This window comes from Echinococcus granulosus, assembly GCF_000524195.1.
Source record: "Echinococcus granulosus chromosome Unknown EG_S00130, whole genome shotgun sequence".
Classification (NCBI taxonomy): Eukaryota; Metazoa; Platyhelminthes; class Cestoda; order Cyclophyllidea; family Taeniidae; genus Echinococcus; species Echinococcus granulosus.
The window spans coordinates 108471-129006 of record NW_020170510.1 but is presented as its reverse complement, the minus strand read 5'-3'; the positions used below and the strand labels follow the sequence as shown (position 1 = coordinate 129006).

The 20536-nt window shown below is 46.0% G+C and overlaps 3 protein-coding genes across 3 annotated transcripts in view; 1 reads left to right on the top strand and 2 right to left on the bottom strand. All coding sequences in view use genetic code 11, as the record gives it.

Annotated features, from left to right (window-relative positions):
* Positions 1-1827: 1827 nt before the first annotated feature.
* On the bottom strand, positions 1828-12757 carry EGR_09065 (hypothetical protein; the record flags this gene model as incomplete). The annotated part of the gene is made up of 9 exons (XM_024498314.1): positions 1828-1977; positions 2027-2104; positions 2182-2364; positions 2775-2996; positions 10493-10591; positions 10825-10956; positions 11088-11402; positions 12378-12666; positions 12711-12757. The coding sequence occupies 9 exons, from the start codon at positions 12755-12757 to the stop codon at positions 1828-1830; spliced, it is 1515 nt and encodes a 504-aa protein (XP_024347271.1).
* Positions 12758-12905: 148 nt separating this feature from the next.
* EGR_09064 (hypothetical protein) lies at positions 12906-17934 on the top strand (the record flags this gene model as incomplete). The annotated part of the gene is made up of 10 exons (XM_024498313.1): positions 12906-13115; positions 13671-13905; positions 13987-14065; positions 15060-15228; positions 16219-16344; positions 16471-16521; positions 16595-16804; positions 16943-17016; positions 17278-17410; positions 17608-17934. 10 exons carry the CDS (start codon positions 12906-12908, stop codon positions 17932-17934), a joined length of 1614 nt encoding a protein of 537 aa, XP_024347270.1.
* A 2213-nt stretch (positions 17935-20147) lies between these two features.
* EGR_09063 (hypothetical protein) overlaps positions 20148-20536 on the bottom strand; it is a gene marked incomplete at both ends in the record, with an annotated part of 6684 nt that continues 6295 nt past the window's right edge. The window contains one exon of the mRNA XM_024498312.1: positions 20148-20297. Coding sequence (XP_024347269.1) covers positions 20148-20297 — 150 coding nt within the window. The remainder of the gene's footprint in view (positions 20298-20536) is intronic.

Here is a 20536-nt window from a genome sequence, read left to right as displayed (position 1 = left end):
CCAGACTGCAGCTAATTTTTCATCCTTGTGATTCGGAGGAAACAGCAAATTGCACGGCTTGACCCAATAACTGCACAGGTGTTCTGCACCGCCAAACGCCACATAACATCCGCATTGGGTGTTCTTGTAGGCGAGGACGCGAGGAATAAACGCAGAACAAATTTGACATTAAATGGAAGAATCAGAACTATCTCCGTCCATCAAACACTACTGCTCAACCAATTTGCTGGGGCTCCTTCTTTCCCCTGTAGCGCCTGAGTGACATAACATAACATAGTAACATAAGTAATCGCAGCTTTTTTTGCAAATAAAACCTCCCACAATATGAAATTGTGATTCGTGCAGCGTATGCAGTACGCTGATACTTCCATAAAGACGAATGAAGACCTTCAACGTGGTCAGAATATAAACATACATGTTTGACACACAGAAGGTATTGGGGCTACTGGCATGACCCGGAGGCCATCCCACTCAACGAAGTACAATGGTTAAAAACGAAGTGAGCCTTTGGCAAGCTCGAGGGTTAAGCTAAATTATTTACGTTCTCGCCAAAGCACCAAGGTATCTGTGATATTGCCCAGACTGACCCCAGTCGGTTCTCAGGAGTAGCGTAAATTCCAAATTAAATCGCTAGTTCGTACACTTTGGATCAAGAAGCGCAATTCTGTAGCAGTAAACAACTCATGCGTTATGAGATTTCAGTAAAAAGTGCCAGGATTAATATTAATTAACGCGTAAAATATAATTACGGGTTTCATCTTGAATTCTATTAAATAGCCCCCTTTCAGCATTCGTTTCATATAATGGAGAATATTCGGTTATTTGTAACATGGCTTAAATTCAAAACCACACAAAACAAAAAAGTTGCAAATTTTGAAAAGACTATGAACTCGGAACTTACATTAATTGTGACTAGAGGTAAACACTGCAGTATTTCGCTTACTAAAGCTAGTTAAACTATTTGTGGTTTTTTAATCACCCAATGTTATTGTTTTGTTGCGTGGGAAGGAGGTTGGTAAGATCTAGCATCACACTATTTACAAAGCCTTGTGATTGGTGAATGGGAGTGGGAGTGAGAGTGACACCGTGATGGGGAAGAGGGACGGGAAGGAGAAGGTCTTAACTTACTACCATTGCAATTCAGAATTGCAATGGAGGATCTGACCACCCGAGAAGCAATGCTGGGCACAGGAATTCTTTAAGGCAATATCCTTCACCATCGATAGGGCGCGTGTTTTGGCTGCGTACAATTTAGCCACCTTAGGATATCACAGTTTCATTGTTCTTGCATTGAGAGCTTTGTCATTTGAAGGCAAAACATCCAGCAATTTGCGGTGTTACATCCTCTAAAGAGACGTTATCATTTGTGATGCCGTGCGGATTGAGCTCAGTGAGTCAATCCTCTTGGGCAATGCCTTGGCAAAATGGGACATGCCTTTCTGCGTTTCGGTGTATAAGCTGTTGTCTCAACAGTAAACGGTCCGTGTGTTGTGAGTTTTGCATTCCACATTGCAAGGAAAGCACCTGCATTAGACAAATTTGCCTTTATACTGGTGATAGTATGTCGCGCATATCATTTTCTCTCTCCGCTTTCCTCCTCCCATGTGCATTGCCGTAGATCACTTCCGCGTTTATTGCCTTCTGCAGGAGTGTATTAGGCGCGGCATTTGTTGGAATGTGCTCACGCTGCTTTGTCACCGGGTCAAGGGCATCTACTGTCTATTTCTTGATAAAACTTGCCCCGTGACTGCTGACATTACTTGCCATTAGCTGCAGACGCCACAACCAGACGTATTCAATTCACATAATCCAACAACCTGACTCTATTCAAGCAGAGGACTTTCCACTTCCTTGTCTGGTGTCAAGTTGGTGCACCACCAGAGCCCATGACTGAGCGACACAGACTCCACCATGACTACTGTGCCAACCAAAGTGTGGCAAATTAGTGGAGGTATGGAAGGTCCGCGTCTCATCACCCTTCAAGGATCTGAAGAGTATTTCCCTTTCAGGTGGTCACTAAGCGCACCATTACGCATTGCTTGTTCCAATCACACCTCTTCCCACCAGTGACACAAATCTCACGAGGTGATGAGACCACAAGAATCTGTCAAATCAACCGAGACTCGGCAACACACAAGCCCACTAGGAACAGGACATTCACACATCGCCATGACAACCCACCGCCATGTAAATGTCAAAGCCCTTACTCAACCTCGATACACGATTCTTTGCCACAGCTTGGAAGCCGAGTCGTAGGTGGGGCCATAACTGGCACCACACTGCAGATATTGCACAGCGTGACACTTCCATGAAGGATGCAAGCCAGTCTACCAATGACTGGTTCTTTCCCACCAAGGAAATGCCCTAAGTAGGAAAACCGGGAAAAGGAGAGAAGTCGAAACAAAACTTTATTTCAACAAGCCGCTTTCATGGAGAATCGTATAGATGGAAATAACAGGCAACAAGTCCACTACGTGAGAAAGAAGACTTGCACTGCTTAGGCACCGAACTCCATTGGTGAAGATGAATCACACGGGGTGGACATTTGGTTCTCGCCTTGTCTACATCCACCAGCATTCAAGACATTTCAGCCTTGTCGTTGGGTGACGAAGTGGTGTCGTTCCCACAACTCCCACTACTCTCCCCTCGCTGCGGCTTCGACGACCACAGGCAGCCGCGACATGTGGATTGTACTCCTCCACTCTTCATTCTTCTTGGCGAAGCAAACAGCGTCAGTGAGAGAGTAAGGGCGTCGAAGAGCAAGTCCTCCTTACAATCTGTGGAAAGAGAGATGAGTTGGTCACAGGATAAGAGTGGAACTTAACGTAGCTAGCGAAGAAGAGAAGGTAAGTAGCGAATGAAGAGGCTAGGCCAGGATACACAGTTGAGCCATTGTCAAATACCAAGGCTCCAATACGCACTGAGATTACCACCACGTGTGCAGAGTCAATTTTGCCCAAACCTGTCATCACGGCGCTCCCATGTCTGACACCAATCTAATTGAGATGAAGTGGCATTGGTTAGGGGTGGCGACACTTACATCCCTCCCTCATCCAAACACTTGAAGTTCCTTCTTTCATTCCAACCATTTCTCCAATACAAGTTCCCCTTAATTACCTCTGTATCTCACACATCTTCTGCCCAAACTTTGATTGGTAGTTAATGTGCAACCAAGGGAAGAACATTGACAGAAAATCACTTCATAAGAAAATTGTGGTGCATCAAAACATCTAAACAGACTTCACTCACTGTTACCGGCGTTGCGTTGAAGTGTCGGAGTTGCCCGTGGTGCCTCCGTGAAATGCGCACACAAAATGGGAGTAATGAAACAGAATCGTGGAAAAAGTCGTGACCGTTTTCAACTCACATTCATTAGACTTAGTTCAGTTTTGCAAGTCCAATGTTGTTGCTTGCATTGAAGACAGGACAGGGTAGATTGCATTACACGAGATCGGATCAGTTCGGACAGAGCAATCAAAGCAAATTCGTCACTCGATTTACTACAGGCGCCAAGTTGCATTCACAGATGACATGACAATGACCGTTGGAAACGAAATTCTCCACAATGTCATAGTGATCTTGTCATCGATGAAGAGGAAACGAGGGTTAGTTAGGCGCCGGATCTAAAGAACATGTTCTCATGCCATGGAATGAGGTGACCAGGACATAAATGTACTGCACTCGAAATCACTATGATAGCTGCTTTGAAATTTGACAGTCCCCATGACCACCCATGCATGCATCGTTTCAAAGGTGAACATAGGTAGGGATTTTCAACTTTTCCAGATCGACATCCCTGTACCATGACTGCTCAACCCACCATGGCAGACACCGACTCCAATAATGACCCACGAGCCTGCCAATATCCCATCTCTGGCATATAATAGTTGAATTGTCATCCATAAACAGCAAATCAAACAATGCTGAAAGAATCGTGAGTTTCGCCATCCCCTCGTGTCTTACTACAGCGTTTGGTTTGGGCACTCTTTTGGACAAAAAGAAGTGGGGATGGAGACAATGAGTTGCAATACTCACCCAGAGTGAAGAACAATAGAATTATTCGCACCTTTACGTAAGTGGGTCAATGGCCTACACCCGACGAAACTAAATAGCTGCCGCGTTAGAAGACGAAATCAGTGCCTTTTACTTCACAATTGGCCTGTACTTCTGCGTTTTGCAACAAGAAAACAGATTGAGAACTTCGCGATCAAGGCACCTTAGCAGTAGGCGTCAGCTGCACACCAAATAAAAAAAACCCTCCCGCAAATTTCTACTAAATAAAACAATAACATAGTTAAGTAAAAGGGTGATAACTAGTTTGACTAGTTTAAACAAGTAGAACATTGCCATGCTAACGTATGGTTGTAATTAATGCGATTTATTGAGTCCATTCTCTTTCCAAAAGTGGCACCAACCTCATATGATATGATTTTTACATTAAGAGATAGTTCTAGTAAAAAATAGCAGGCACCATTTGCAGCAGATGCAAAAAACGGGGGTATTTAACGTGCTGCAAGCAAAATTCCTAATTTGTCATCAATATTTGTTAACATTAGTGTTGCAGTTGGCAAATTGCTTTGGTATGATCAACTTGAGAGGTCATTACTGGGGCTGGACCATGTTTCTTGCATCAGGCGCCCTCCATTGACTTGACGGTTTATTGCTGCCCATCCTGAAGGAATTGGAGAGGGAGGGGAATGCACACATTTTTGGGGAGGTGCGAAGTGCACATTTCCCTCACCATGTTGCTGGTGCTTGTCGAATGCCTTCATGCTCACCATTTTTGCTGGAAGTTTATTTGAAGCTTGTTTTCTGATATCTGCTGTGTGGAGGGTTTCTAGATCCTGGCAACGCTGCAGGACTGGTTTTGCTTAGCTGCATAGGAGATGTGTGAATGTCCTATTCCTAGTGGGCTTGTGTGTTGTCGAGTCTCGGTTGATTTGACATATTCTTGTAGTCTCATCACCTCGTGAGGTTTGTGCCACCAGGACGAAGAGGTGTGATTAAAACCAGCAATGTGTAATGTTGCGCTTAGTGACCACCTAAATGAAAATGGCTCTTCAGATACTTGCAAGATGAAGAAGGATTTGCATTTTATATCTCCATCAATTTGCTACACTTTGGTAAGCACAGTAGTCATGGTGGGGTCTGTGTCGCTCAGTCATTGGCTCTGGTGATGCACAATCTTGACAGTAGACAAAGAAGTAGAAAGATATCGGCTTGAATAGTGTCAAGTTACTGGATGATTGCACCTTGAATTGAATGAATATAACTGTGGCATCTGTGGCTGGTGACAAGCAATGTCAACAGTCACAGAATAAATTTTATCAAGAAGTAGATAGTGAGTATCCTTGACACGGCAAAAAACAGGTGTGAGCACAAATCAACAAATGCTTCTCCTAAATACACGCCTGCAGAAGGCAATTAACGAGGAAGTGATCTATGGCGGTTCCCATTAGAGGAGGGAAGTGGAGAAAGGACGAAGGCGAGAACGCTTCTGTTGTCGACAGATTTGAGTGGGTAAAGTGCCTTGCCACGTAAAGCCCTCACATCATACCTCAGCATTTGTGTTTGCTTGCAGAAGGTAGAGACCAACACACAGACCTGCCCAAATGGTCCATGGAATGTAGAAGTGAGGACGTTTATCATGGGCTCACCTACACGTAGGCTTGAGTAAACATCTAGTAATATGCTTTAAGGTGCGGCTGAAACGTGTTCATTCGTCGAGTGAATGAAGGCGTCATCTTTGCCTCCTACACTTTCGACTACAGAAGTAGCCAACTTGGTAGTCTGGAAACGATTTCCTTCCTTCACATGTGTAAAGGATCCGGTTCAGAGGGTACGTATTGTCGAATGACTAGCTTGATAGCCACCATCCAATTCACCAATCATCTAGACCAGTTTTGTGGATTGTGCACTTTGAAAGAGGATTGACTTGTACCACTTGGATACGAATGCACGGCAACTTCGAGGAACTTGGATTAGTTGTGGGCTCCACTCCTGACTTGCTATAAATTTTTGGTATAATTGTATGCCTTTTTCTTCTACAGTCGCAAGGAAGTTTCCATACATAGCTCCTGTGATTGCCGATCGACGCGTTCTCTGAACTGAGACACAATTTTGAGGGGGGGAAAGGAAGAGTGACCACCCCTACTTGGCCCCTACTCAGATCATGAGTAAGCAGGTATCTATCAAAAAGTCACCCCGCACACCTAGCGAGATGCCCTGTCTGTGGAAGAACTCGCTCATATTGCAGGTAATGTGAGAAGTCTCGTCTTAACAAGAAGCTGTATCCTAACTAATATTTACGAACGGTGGTGCCAGACTATGGAAGGTATTTGACATGTGACAAATGCGAAATGCTTAAAAGAGGGCTTTACTGCATTCAACCGCCCCGCGATTACTGTCAAGCAAAGTGCTTTCGATATGATTGATGAATAGCGGTAGATCTAATTCGACTCGCCCCATCGCAACCAAAGCAATCAAGTATTTAAAGAGTTGATCAGCAAAGGTAGAACCATTTGCTCGGGGAAAGATGTTGGTGATGTGAAAAAGGTACATCTACTAAAGGCAGTAAAGAGAGAGGAAGGGAGAAGGGGAAGACGCTGAAGTGCTTGTTTTTTTGGAAACCCTAGATCATAGCTATTCTCGGCCTCTTTTGTGCTCGGCAAGGGAGTTGGGAAAGATGGAGGCAGTTTTTACAATGAACTTACCATACGACTCAGTGCGAGCCCGCACACACGCCGTCTACCAGAATGTAAGACGGTAGTGGTGGTGAATGCGTGCACGCCGGTTCGTGTGATAGATTACAGGCATCTTAAGTACTTAGAGCTCAGAACATTGCAGTGATGAAAACGAGACTTTTTGGGGGTGGTAAGATAGCAAAATTTGCTCGTCGGCGTGAAGGAGGTTGATTGCAAGTCTTTGAGGATGCATGTACCTACCAATATGTGTTCAAGCCCATCGTAGAACATGTATTCAAAAGTCACACCTCCATTTCGCACACACCCTTACAACATTCTCACCACTATATTTCCCATTTCATTCACTCACCTAACTTAGTGTTTGCTTTAGGGTTTTGCCTCTACATCTCGCGAGCAGGGTATAAAAGAATTGCGGCGCCACGAAGAGCAGAATGCTTGGGAAGTAGAAGTGTATGGCCCAGTGCCTTCACAGGCTCAATCATTGTCATCAGGCAAGAAGATGCAGAAATTTACACCCTTGAGGTGGGAAGGAGCCACCACTGGTACCATTTGGAGGGTTTTTTATCCCCTTATAGCGCCCAACTTCTGACGTTCTGACGTTCACCGACAATCATGGAGCAGCCTCAACAACAGACTGCTTTATAAGTGCAAAGGTTCTGGCCTAGCTTCAAAACACCATTCTTCTGCAGAACTCTGCAGAAAGTCCATAGCGTAATCCCTGTTTTTAAAGGATGAAAACAAGCCTACTGATGATTGGTTCATTCTCACCAAGGAATCCCATAAGCAGGGCTTTTTGGTGAAGGCGAGATGTCGAAACAAAACTGCATTTGCAAGGCAGTTTTTACGAAGAGTCAAATAAATGAAAATGGCAGGTGTCAAATTTGCCATTGGTTGAAGGAGATTTTTGCTGCTTTATGAGTGATGACGTGATGTCACTCCCACTGCCTTCACCGCTCCCTTCCCTATATGATATTGGGGACCAAAGGTAGGTGCGACATGGGGATTGTACTCTTTTACTCATCATATTGTTGAGGAAGCCAGTTTTGTGGGTAAGGGTAGTAGTTGGTGTTTTACCTCTCTTTAAACCGCAGGACGAAAGTGAAAGTAGGCAAAAATTAATTTGAGAAGAAGGTAGCCAGGTTGATTTCGTAAATGATGGCAAGGAGATGAGGGACATAGGCGAAGGTCCATTCTATTCTTTGATAGTATGAAACTTTCGGCTACGCAGCAGGCTCTACAGGGCACTTATCAGACCATGACAAGGTCGCATTGGTGCACTTGATCCTAGATCATGGTAGCAAGACCACGTCGCAGGTAGTTAGGGACATTCTCAAGGCGTCAGATGGCAAGTTGGTTACGCTGCTTCTGCTGCACTCTGAGATACGTGTTAGTGAATCCCAACGCTCTCCCCCTATATTCAGAAGTGGCTAATTCTACTGACGACAAAAACGGCCATCGGTTGGGTTTTCACTGTCTTCCATCTGACACAAGTCATAATGACATGTGGAGCCTCCCTGATACATTCCGCGTAACCACCAATGTGCGGGTGGGTCAAAAGGTGACCCGAGCATTCGGCGTTTTCCGCCCCCCATGATCAATCCAAAACGCGACGCCAGCGCCTACTCACGGTCTCAATGATGCGGATCTTTACTTCTCCCTGCCTGATAGTCTTAGGTTATGCCAACTCTGGAATTAGTTCCCGGGTCGAGCTATTTGCGTAGTGCAGTCAATTCTAAGGCACCTAGCGAATTCATATCTTTGTGTGGTTTTAAGTGATGTCTAATTTGTTAGCACGTGCGTATGTGTAGAAGGTAGTGTAAAACAGTACAAACAACAGGCATTCTCAGACGCTCTCCAACACCATTCGAGACTTTTAGCTGCGTCCCAGTATAGTATGTCCAAGCAAGTATTTAGAGAACGTATCAGGATGAAGATCACACGAATAGACAGTGGTATATGAAAGGTGTAGGCTATGTATCAATACGGGAATAGTCGAGATCATTCAGCTACGCAACAGACTATGAAGTGTACCTCGTGCAATTCTTACAACTTTTTATGGTTCGGCAGCAATCAAAGGAACGAAGCAGCACTTCCGTAAGGAGAGGCTATGTTGATTATGCATAGTCACATCAGCTCTAACCCACCTTCTGGATTCGTGCAAGGTGGCACTCAATTCTTGGTGTGATTTTTGCCACTTCGTGGGGGAGGGGGAGGGGTGGCCAACGATTCGATATACTGTGCGTAAGCGCGGACAGTCTCCACTTACGTCAATGACTTACTTGACAATAGTACGTCGTGGCGACTTTCTCCCTCCAACAAGTTTAACAATGGATTACCTTTGCTATTCACTGCGTCCACGGCCATTGCGTGGCAGTTTGAAGAGACAACAGTGACGACGACGGCCTACATGGTTGCACTGGCACCAGAGAAGCAGTGCTATTGTGGAATAGTGGGTAGCATTTGTAGGCGCGCTACCGCATACTGCTTGTGGATCCTTGCTACCCTTCACAACCGATTGAACCACTCAGTCGAAGAATGCTCCTTCACAAGAAGTCTGTGCTGAAATTGCAACATGTTTCTAGCTTATCTCACCAGATATCTTGCCGTTGTGGCATTCCGCATTTGCCAAGATTGTGAGACCCAAATGTGCTTTTGTCTCGGTACTCTAATGTGTCATCCTACTTTAACTGTCCATTAGTGTTCTTGTGCGTGCATCAACGTCGTGGAACACTTTTTGAGGCCTGGGAAGGTGATAGGCAAACGCCCGAGTACTTGTGCCTAATCGTCAGTGCTTTGTCTGATGCTTATGACCTTGTGGTGGCCAATCATGTTGCAGATTCAGAAGGTGGTTTGGCTAATGAGGCGTCCTAACAGATGACACGCTTGTCACAACGCATCGTAGCGTCATCAGCCATTCCCGAAGCAGTATAAAACAATGCAAAAAGTGGTAGTTGGCTTTGGATGTGACTTCTTTTGATCAGTTAGTCCATCCACCATTAATTCCAATGTCTTCACTCACACCGATTCAGGTATTTTACAGTAACAAGAAATGTGGGTCATGATGTTTGTGGAGGTCAAATGTTATCCTCGAAAAAGAAACTTTGCATAACCGGATCATTTAGAGAGTTGAAAAGGTCCGCTTCGATAATTTCGGGACAAAGATTAATAAAACCCATCTTTACATAAATAGATCCTCCAAGTGGTGACCTCTTCCACTTTCATTTGTCTAAAAGAAGACAAAAATATCCTTCAAAGTCACCCACATCTCTTCACAACATGGCTAACGCACAAAGCTACTTTGACTGCAGTTTACTTAAGCAAGGAAAGGTGACATGGGGCAGCCAAATATGCTTGTGCTACTTTTTTTAATTGCGAAAATTCCAAGTAGCTGACAAAGGCTTCTTGAAAGTTTTTATCACTCCTTCCAGAACAGACACGAGCTTCCTTGGTTGTCCACTTCTACGGCAGGCTGTAGTCGTGTTGGCTACCATCTAGCTCTATCAAAATGTCACCTCTGTCTTGGCAAGCGAACAATTCCACTTGCACCATTAAAACCGATTTAACTTCTATCTTCACGGCAGGCAGCATCAAGTCACACTTCCACCATGCCCAACCGCACCGACAAGGGCCGACGCCAACTGCTGCTGCTGCTACTGCTTTATCGCCATCTGTGATTTGCAGGGTTCTACAAGCTGCAACAAAACGCTTTAGCCAGCTGCATTGAAGACTTTACCAACTTATTTGCCCACATCAGAACATAACCACTGGGAGGGAAACAAAGTGATTACTTGATTGAAGAGCTCCTCCATTTGCACAGACTCCTTGCCTCCGTGATCCGCCTGTTCCCCTTGGAGGAAAAAGTCAAAGTTGTCCAGTGCAATCCTTATCTGAAGTGAAAACAGAGCAATCTGCTGTTAGATGCTTGGGGAGCAATCGGTTTACGACAACATCGTAGACGACAGTGACCAGCGAAATGTGTAATGGTGGAGGCCGGGAGGTGGGAGATTCAACGATGCTCAAGAGTCCTCTTAGTACTACCGTCAAAATGACGAAGACAAATACCCTACAACCCTACAGACTCAGCTAGTGCTTCCCAGGCATTGTCAAATCACATAATTACCTGTGTTAGTCCCTGCAACGAGAGAATGTACTTCTCCATTTTCAAATTTGCTAAGGCCTCCTGCGCCGTATGTACCATCGTCTGAGCGTCAGAGAATGTTTTTTGAAACTCAACAATCTTTTTGAAGTCTGTCTGGAAAATTCAAAAAACAATGCATACTTTTTACGGGCTAACAAATATACATATGCAAGGTTTTAGCTTTTAAAGGAGAAACAATCAGAAGGTCGGGTTAAAGGATAAGGGAATGTTTAACCGGAACGTACCTTTTCGTCGTCAAGCAGTGAAAGCACGTTTGGTATAGATGGCAGGATATTTTGTGTTTTCCCCATATCAACGCTCAAGTCTTCCAATTTCTTTTGCAAATTTAGATCATTCGCCTCCACCTTCACCAGAGCTCTTTTGAGGGCTCTGGTTAGCGACGTCTCGATCGTTGTCGCAGCTGCGTTCAGCTCGTTGTGAAGAGGGGCCAGCTCCAAATGGCTTTGATCTCGTCTACTTAGCAAAGCAGTTCGAAGCACTCGGAGGTGGTCAACAGCATTATTTAGACCGATGATTCTCAACATCTCGTGGCCTTTTACCTGCGCAGGCGATGCATCAACAGAAAGGACGATTAAGCATACTCAGGTATTCTTCCTGACCACGTGATTATGCAGTTGTCCGTTACGGGATGTGAAATTAAGCATTTCGCCCATGCAATAGGAGGGGGGAAATTACGAGAAAGGAGTTGATGAGGAAGAAGAAGGAAAAAGGGCGAAAAAAAGTGGAAGAGAACAAAAGGAAATGAAAGGTTACCCTTCTACTCTCGTAGCAATACAATCACTCAAGAAATGCTACTGTCAGTTTTGAGGCATTAAGCATGCATCAGTCCTTCAAATCGTCCAAAAGTGAAACCGCTGACCAGCACAGGGCTGTTTGTCAGACCTAAGCCTAAGCCTCATCCATGTGGTTGCGTCTTGACTCAACAATTGTAAAGAATTTTAGCACCTCCAGTAATCACACGCTATTGACATTGGGTGGAATTTTGATGTACAAAGAAAGGAGGGCACCCGTGACAACTTTGAAATGACACAGAGAAATCAAGGTAAACCTCGTAGATCAAGTACAGGGTTAAAGAGGCTTCAACATTTACGTCGAATCAACTCTAAAACTTTAGGCAACCTTCCCTTGAAAATGGGGGATGTATAGGCTTCGATCATTTGTGTTTACTGTAGGATCTGGTGTGAACCAAAGCCGAAATGTCCCTCATAAAAGATGCAGAATTTACAGCCAAAAGAAGACGGAATTATACGTTTAAAAATTTACATTAGTGTGTTGATCTGATGATTCCGTCGGTACTTTCCACATTGTTTGCCACCTCTTGGCCCCTCCTAACAATGAGGCAACTTCAAGAAGACTTTCCAGTATATTCCGCTTTGACATATTTTCTCGCAAAGCCTACAAGAGGGGATGTTAGAAGGCGGGTCGAGGAGGGAGGGGAAGTGAAAAAGAGAGAGAAATGGGCGTAGCAGCCGAGTGAATTTGCAATGCTTAGGCTACCACCCAACACCGCTTACTGTGCTGTGTTCCATCGAGGAGTAGGCATCTTTAAGATTTGAAAGCTGGATTGTAAGATTAGCAGTTTGCTCGGCCAGTGCGTCCAATTTTAGTTTCATCTTAGCGGCATCGGAATCTTTGCTATCCAAAGCACCAAATACACCCTCCTTTGTATTCTTTCCCGGGTTTAGTTCCGAGGAACAAAACGCCTTCAATCGCTCCAGACTCATCTTCAAAGTGTCCATTGTGTCAAGCGATGTCTGATGCTGGACCTCTCCTTCACTCTGTGATCCTCCATTTCCCTCCGCACTATCAGTACCCAAAAGAAAGTCATTTTCTCTACAAAAACTCACAGCTTTGAGTACGCTTTGGAAATAAAATCCGCGAGGTCGGAATCCATCGCTTCGTCTCACCTTCTTCCGATCAAGTGGCGGTGTGTGTATCACATCATGGATCCAGTCGCAATGTCAACCACTTTTGACATTTCCATTGGTTAGTTCTTGTGGCGGTCTCACCAATCAGTGTGATGGGTTAATTAAACTTAGGCAATGGGTGTGCTCTCACATTCCGCAGCACATGACGCTTCTTGTGCTAAAACTTCCCGCATCGGCTACGAAAAACACACTTACACACCCACGTTAACATTCTCGGTTTTCAGTCCTATGCAAGCCGTCAATCCAACCAGTGCACACCACGAAGACGCAGTCCATCCGATTCTAACGGACGTGTCACCACCTGCTCGCTGCTCCCTACTGTCGGTACGGGGCAGGGCAAGTTGTCAAGTCATGTTTCGTAAACAGTATAGGTATTATCATTGCTACTCACTTATTTCGGGAATAGGCACTTCAATTTTTGGCTCAGAAATTGATAATTTACTGCCTGGTGGAAGTGACAAATCATGGTACAATAATAATGGTTGGCAGGGCGAATAAACCGGCCTCCGCAGAAAATCCCGACTGTTTATCTGTACGCAAAATTGGACAGTCAGACAATTAAACAATAGCGCGGGTTCTAAGACCTTCCGTGTTGTTGGAAAATAGAACAAGCTCATCCACAATTCTACTTCACCTTCTTCCTTCTCTTCCTTCGCAATGTCTAGTTTTCTCCCACCCAGGTAACCTTGTCTTTGTCTTCTTTCCGCTTCTTCCGGCTTCTCATTACTAACGCCTGGATTCCTACGCTTGATAGGCCACCACCATGACCTCCTCCTCCTCTATCTCGCCTTTTTCATCCTCCAAATTTCAGATACCATTCTTACCGTTTCTAGGCTTTGTCGTCCACTTTACGTTTGGTGTGTAATTTCCACACTCTAGCCTTATGTATCCACACCGTCTCATCCTCTTCCAGTCCTTCTTTCTCATCGTCCTCCAAGTCCCGAATTCCTCATTCTGCTACTGTTCCTCGTCTCCTGCACTCTCCTTCATCATCTCTTCCCTTTATCCCGCTTTGGGAAAGTAGGAAGCGGATTCTGTCAAATGGAGGAAGTATCTATTATGGTAATGAATGCACTTCAAATGTTCCGCATGGCCGATTTGCTATGGATGCCTGGTGATTGCGTTTTACAAGCCTTCGTCAGCAAAGTGTAGTGCAATCACCAAAACATCTTAGCGGTCATTTATCGCTACCTAGAAGATTCGATGCTCAGGAACGGACTGCATCCCATCGAGGCCTCCAACCAGACTTCCAATCACATGTCTCTACCACCGAAGTAATGGTCAAGTATTGATGGACCATCAGTGAGCCAGCAAGTACCACGGATGGGTTGTGCATAACGATGTTTTGGTGAAGCGGGATCAGGTCTCGACAATGCGTTAGTACCTATTCTCAGACGCGAAATTGGGTGCGCGCTATTCTACATAAAATCACATCATGTAACCCCTCATATGCAGCCTAACGAGTAGTGCTCTACTTCAATTGTAGATAAGTGACACTGCAGTTGAAAATGCACCAGGGAGGTGCAGCATGGATGTCAATTTCTGAAAAAGAACTTACAAATCACTGCCTAGTGAGTGAGTGTTGGCATAGCCTATGCGAACAACACTGCGAGTGCAACTACTGGATGGACTTCAGCAACGCATCGTGCTGATTGGTTGAGCCATCACAAGAACTGACCAATAAAGATGACAAAGGTGGCAGCCATTATAGTGTGACACGCACACCGCCATTCAAACGGAGGAGGATGCGATGGAGCGGCGGCTTCCTGTGTCGTCTCTCTCATACGTGGATTGCGCGTAGAGGTGTAAGTTGTTTATGTAAAAGCAGTTTTTTGTGTCGGCACTGATAGGATAGAGGGAGATAGTGCAATACTAAGCGGGACACTTGGATGAGTAACTTGTTTTTACTCCCTTGGTATTTATTCCACCTAAGTAGGTGGGTGGGTGATTCCGCTGAGGGGCCAGGTACGGACGGATATGCCGTTTAAATCAACATTCGAGCAAAATGGTGCCACCTACCCTGGATTTTAAGGTGTGGAAGCGGTGTAGACGACTCACACACCAAAGTCGTAGATAGGCGTGGTGAAGTGGAATAGTGTATTTGAAAAGGAGTAATGTAAACCATTCCATAGAGTGATGATTGATGAGGGATTGAGGGAGGCAGGCAGCCATGAGTGCCAAAACTGTGTAATGGGATGACCGGGTATGTGGTAGGGTGCAGAATCTTGCCAGAATACGTAATGGGGCAAGCCATTGTGACCACGCTAGAGAGGTCACGAGTACGCAGAAGGAGGAGTGGAAGGGAGCAGTCATGGATAACGGTTGGCGAGCAGGGGTCTGTGCTGTACGGTGGGAGAGGAGTCTAGAGGGACTGAAGGCCTCAAATGATGAGTTGGCTAAGGGTTCAGCTTTGCTCTCCACGAATCAGCAGCAAGTGGTTTGTGTGTCTTCTTCAACGGTGTAATGTGGAACACGCCCGCATTTCTTCATGCAAGCGGTAGCCATCGCTTCGGGTGTGGATGTAGAGAGGAGCAATAAATCAGGCTGCTGAGTTTTGAATTCACATCTGCTTTATGTTCTATTCCCAGATAACATCAGCAGCTGTGATGGAGAAGTAATGAGTGAACCTGTTTTGTCTTTTCCATTGTGCCAAAAAGGATGAGTGATCTCTACAGCATGCCATGCGGACGCGCCTTCTACTTGCAATCCCGTCTGCTTTGACACTCCAGGACCGTAACAGAACATTGCATCTACTGCCAGGCAGAGTTTGACTCAGCGAAACTCCGTCCCAACTACAACGTGGGCTTGCAGATCTGTCTGCTCTGGAAGCAACGGAAGTAGGAGCAGGAGTGGGAGCAGAAAGTGGAGAATAGAGGAGCAGGCGATCAGGAGATGTTGAATGAGGGGAGGGGATCGGAGGAACTCCGCTCACCTTCATGCGTCGTAGTAACTGCCGTAGGCAAATGCAGTCTACCACCACCGGGTCTGTGTGCAATGCAGCGAGAAACACCGCGACAGTGTAAGCATTGGTGATTTTCGAACTGCAATGCAAATGACAAGACGTGGCAAACCTCGACACTTGGGGTGGGAGAGAATACAAAGGATGGAACTGTTGGTGCTTTGGAGAACGCGGTGTGTGGGCTGCATGTGGTTGTGAGTAAAGCGCTGGATGGGGCCACAACGAAGGTGAAGCTGGGGGAATCAGCTGGCTTCGAGATTAGCGATGGATTTGTTTGTTGTGAAACGAGCGTTTTGACTGAGGCATGGCGGATGCAAGATATCTACACATGCCTGGAATGGATGAAAGTGGTTGGTGTTGGATGGTGGACAGAGTGTTGCGAATTGCTCTTGCTGCCCGTTACCAGTTATTCGTCTCCCTCCTTCCCTTTCACACTTTGTCGATTCTCATTCGTCTTTTCTCGTGTAGGATTGGCAAGAAGCGGTGACAACGCAGAAATCGCTGAAAGACTCCCCCACCCTCTTGGGGAGAGATGGTGAAACTACTACTGCCTCTGCCCTAACACAAAGGCATCTATACAATCAATTCCGTAAGGTAAGTTGTCAAACGCGTGTGCGTATATGCATGCGCGCGACGATTGTACTCCTTCACTCATCACATTGTTAGGGAAGCAGGAAGTGTCGATGAGAGTAAAGGGGTTGCAGTTTTAATTATTTTTAGGGACACAGTATGGAGGTGGGGGCAGAGGATGAATTTGTCAAAGTGGAGGAGGTGTAGAGAATAAGGCGGATAGGGTGGGGTGGGGTGGGGTGAACACTGACGAGATGTTGATTGACTGATGTAGTTGGTATTTGCTTCGAGACAGAAACGTCGCCTCGCACATCACCTTGACGATGTCTGGGATGATGCTGTACGTGGGCGGATTGCGGCGAAAACACGGAGGATCAGTCGCGACAACAATTGGTCCAACATGGTGCCGTCACCGTATCTATTTGCGCTGGGCTGCACCACAGACGAGTTGGGCTACGGATTTGTGACATCCTGGAAGGTGGTGGTAGGTGAGAGGTGGATGAATTGCGCCTATTCGCTAGTAAACGGAACCGTTGGACTGCGCATCAGGCCTTGAAGGAAGAAGTGGAGTGTGGGGTGGAAGTGACGAGGCGTAGTCTTCGTGAACATAACCACACCGCAGGACGTGAAGGCTCCTCTTGAGGCGCTATCTCATCAAGTGAGTGGAGAAACCATCGTTGTGCAACCTGCATTTTCGTGAGCTTTGAAGTGGATATCTGTAGTTTGGACGCGATTTTGCTGCTTCAAATCAGCATGGCAGTGGATGCAACGTGCTGTCACGACCTTGTCGTGTGACAGCAGACAAGGTTGCAAGCAGAAGGTGTGTCCGCATGGCAGGCTGTAGGGATCACTCACACCTCTCGGCACCGTGGAAAGAACAAAACAACTTCACCGCTTCCTTCCACGCTATCGCGCCGCCCTCCATCGCACCTGCTAGTTTTTTTGTGAACCCTCTAGTTTGACCACACTTGCTTGTCGTGTTACGAAATTTGGGACGACATCGCACCCCACCACAAACTTGGACATTTCATTACGTGATTTCCTCACTCATGCTTCCATTCCTCCCCTCCTCGATCCCTCATCGTCTTTTGTCAGCAACCATCCTTGTATAGATTTGTTCACTTTATTCCTTTCCACATAGACTATTCCACTTCGCCACTCCTCTCATCGGGTGATCCTGCACCCCAAAATTTGCGATTAGCACCTCCGTTTCAATTGCCTTTTAATGTGTTCCACATATCTGTCCGTGTAGAACCTCGCAGCTAAATCACCCACCCATCTACTCAGGTGAATAAATGCCAGTGGATTGAAAACGAGTTACTCATTTTGACGGCCCACTTGGTGGTGTTGCCCTTCCTTCCATCCTGTTGGTGCCTTTGTAAAAGTCATCGTTGCACAACCAACTCACATGTGCAACTCGCGGACGGGATGTGCGAGAGTTGGATCCATTGCTTCGTCGCACCTCCTTGCGGTTGGGTGGCGGTGTGCGTGTCACGTCACAGATTCAATCCCGATCTCGAATGCTTGTGGCGTTTTGACCAGACAGTGCGACGGGTCGTCAAAGTCCAGCCAGTAGTTGCGCTGGTGAAGTTGTCTCGCCATGGTCCAGACTAAGGTTCGTTCATTGAGCAGTGTAGGTGGGTAGGTCCCTATTCAACAAACACTTGTATCAATGCTGCTCCTTTCTCTCGTGTGACCAACTGCGTTGTCACTTATTGACAGTTTAAGTAGAACAGTGCGTGTGCCGGTAGCACCACTCACCGTTCATGCGCTCTTGTGCAGCACATGATGAAATAAACAGTATGATTTCTTGCAGGAAATCCAGCACCCTTTTTCGCGTTCGGGAATAGGTACCAATGTAGGGTCAAGGCCTGATCCCGCTCTACTGGAACATCTTTATGCACAACCCACTGACAGGACTTGCTGACTCACCGATGGCACACCCAATGCCCGACCATTACGTTGGCGGTAAAGACGTACTCTGAAGTGTGGTTGGATTTCGTGATATGACGCAGTCCAGTCCAGAGCACTGAACCCCCTGACAAATGACAACTGGCTGCTTGGATGTTTTGGTGATTAACACGACTCATCCATCCACCGAACAATTGATGCGCAGTTATTGTGATACAGACGCTTTCCCCACTGCAGAGTACTTGCTTCCAACCTGTTCGAAGGCGTTCAGTTGCATTTGCTTTCATCGACCTTCGATGGACTGCACGGGCATACACTCTCCTCCCTCTCCCTCTACTACTGCTTGTAGGCTACTATTCAACCGCATGTTGTGTGGCCACAGTGACGAAGTGAGCGGAGCGTGGCGTGAGGGAAGTAATGTAGAACAGTGGATCCACGAAACCACTTAACATTTCCTCTCCTGCTGCAGTGACGAGTAGCACACCTGCCGGCACGAGATGCCCATGGTGAGGAGAATGGTTAAATCCTGGGTGGTTGGAAGCCACCGCGTCCTCCCTTCTACACCACACTTTAGCGTGGGACTCCTAATTGGATTGTCATTCTTTGCCAAGAAGCCGCTGAAATGAGCACCGGCAGTGATGGGAAGCCCCTCACGAACTTGGACACTATTTCCCCGTCTGTGCAGCCGTGACAGTTGGAAGGGCTGGATTGCCCACCTCGCGAGAAGAAGTGGTAATGCGGACTCAGATGTCCATTAAGGGCCTCAATCCTGCAGTCCAACGTCCCCCACACTTAACGACGTAGACGAGCCACTGCGAAGCTATCACTGATCAAAATCCAGTCCCATCTAGTGGCTACATTTCTGACTCTGGTAAACCATCCAAGCCGGTGCTACTTCGCAGTCACTGCACACACCCCAGGGTGCGCCACCGCTTCTCCACTTTTCTTGCGATAAATACTTGGGACGCATCCTTTTATTGTCAAATCAGCCCTCTAAATTGGGAACAGGAAAGTACTTCCTCTGCTTCATTGTGCACCCACTCAGAGGTCATGCCTTCCCTCCAACCAAACGAGTGAGGCAACGGCATCGGAGCACTTTGGGCTAAGAGGGCTCAAAAGAACATGGGGACTGTAACGAAATGTTACAGGTTATCTGCAACCGTGAGTCTTTTCGAGACTGAACAAGTAGTAGTCCTTCTGGTTTGGAGGGACTGTAGCGACAACAGTCACTGACGTGGACGAAGGTGTATTGCGTCTGTCAATCACACGAGGCGTCACACGTAGGAGGAATTAAAGCGTCAACACTCTCACCACGACCAGTTGCCGGTTATTCGATTAAACTCGTCTTTAGTAATTATGTTGAGTAACCACCTGTGTCCACATCTGTACCAACTGAAGCCACCATGTGGACGAGGTATTTGTACAAGATAAACGTCATGCAGGTAATCCTCCTGATCTCCTACAATGTAGTGAACAACGTTTGGACCGCATGTAACCGAGAAGTCCTCCACATCTACGTGTCACGTCAAATAAAAAAAAAAACATATCTTAGCAGCAACAAATTGCACTACTACATACATGCTCCTTACTTGGAGACTCTCCTCCTCCAGTCCCTTGCCAAAGAAACAAGATGAGTGAGCCTGTTGTACCCGCTTAATGCAGCACACGACCTTGATCTCCTTCAAAACCGATTGGAACTAGACTGATTGCGAAAGGGGATGAAGGAAGGGGTAATTGCGAGGACAGGTACTTACGTTCCTTGATGTCATGCGGTCTCCATTCTGTCTGCAATATACAATTCACACGTCAGGTTAGCACAGGAATGGAACCGCAAAACGCTGGTTGCCCACTGGACAAGAATGTGATTGTGAAATCCAGCTATTACTAATCCTCGGTTCAACTCCATTCTCAAGCACTTAGACCATTGTTTGTGGAGTCAATGCAACTAAACGACCTTGACTAAAAATAAAACACACTTGTAACTGCAAGCAGATATATGATTGGTTGATAGCACGTCTCACCGATGTTAACCTTGAGCATGGTGGGTTTGGAAATATGTTTGATAGCTTAAAATGCTAAGATGGATTGATTCCAAGCACACTACATATAGTTGATATGCTTCAATTACCTTTATCAACCGTGTAACTTGTCAAAAAAGTGTAATCATTCTCCTCATGTATTTCAAAATGCGAAAAGAGAGGATTTCATATTACTCCATGATGCTTCCATGCATTTATGATCCTAGATAATGCCACGATAACAAACCTGTGCATCAAAAATAAATACTTTAAGGCTTGACTATTCC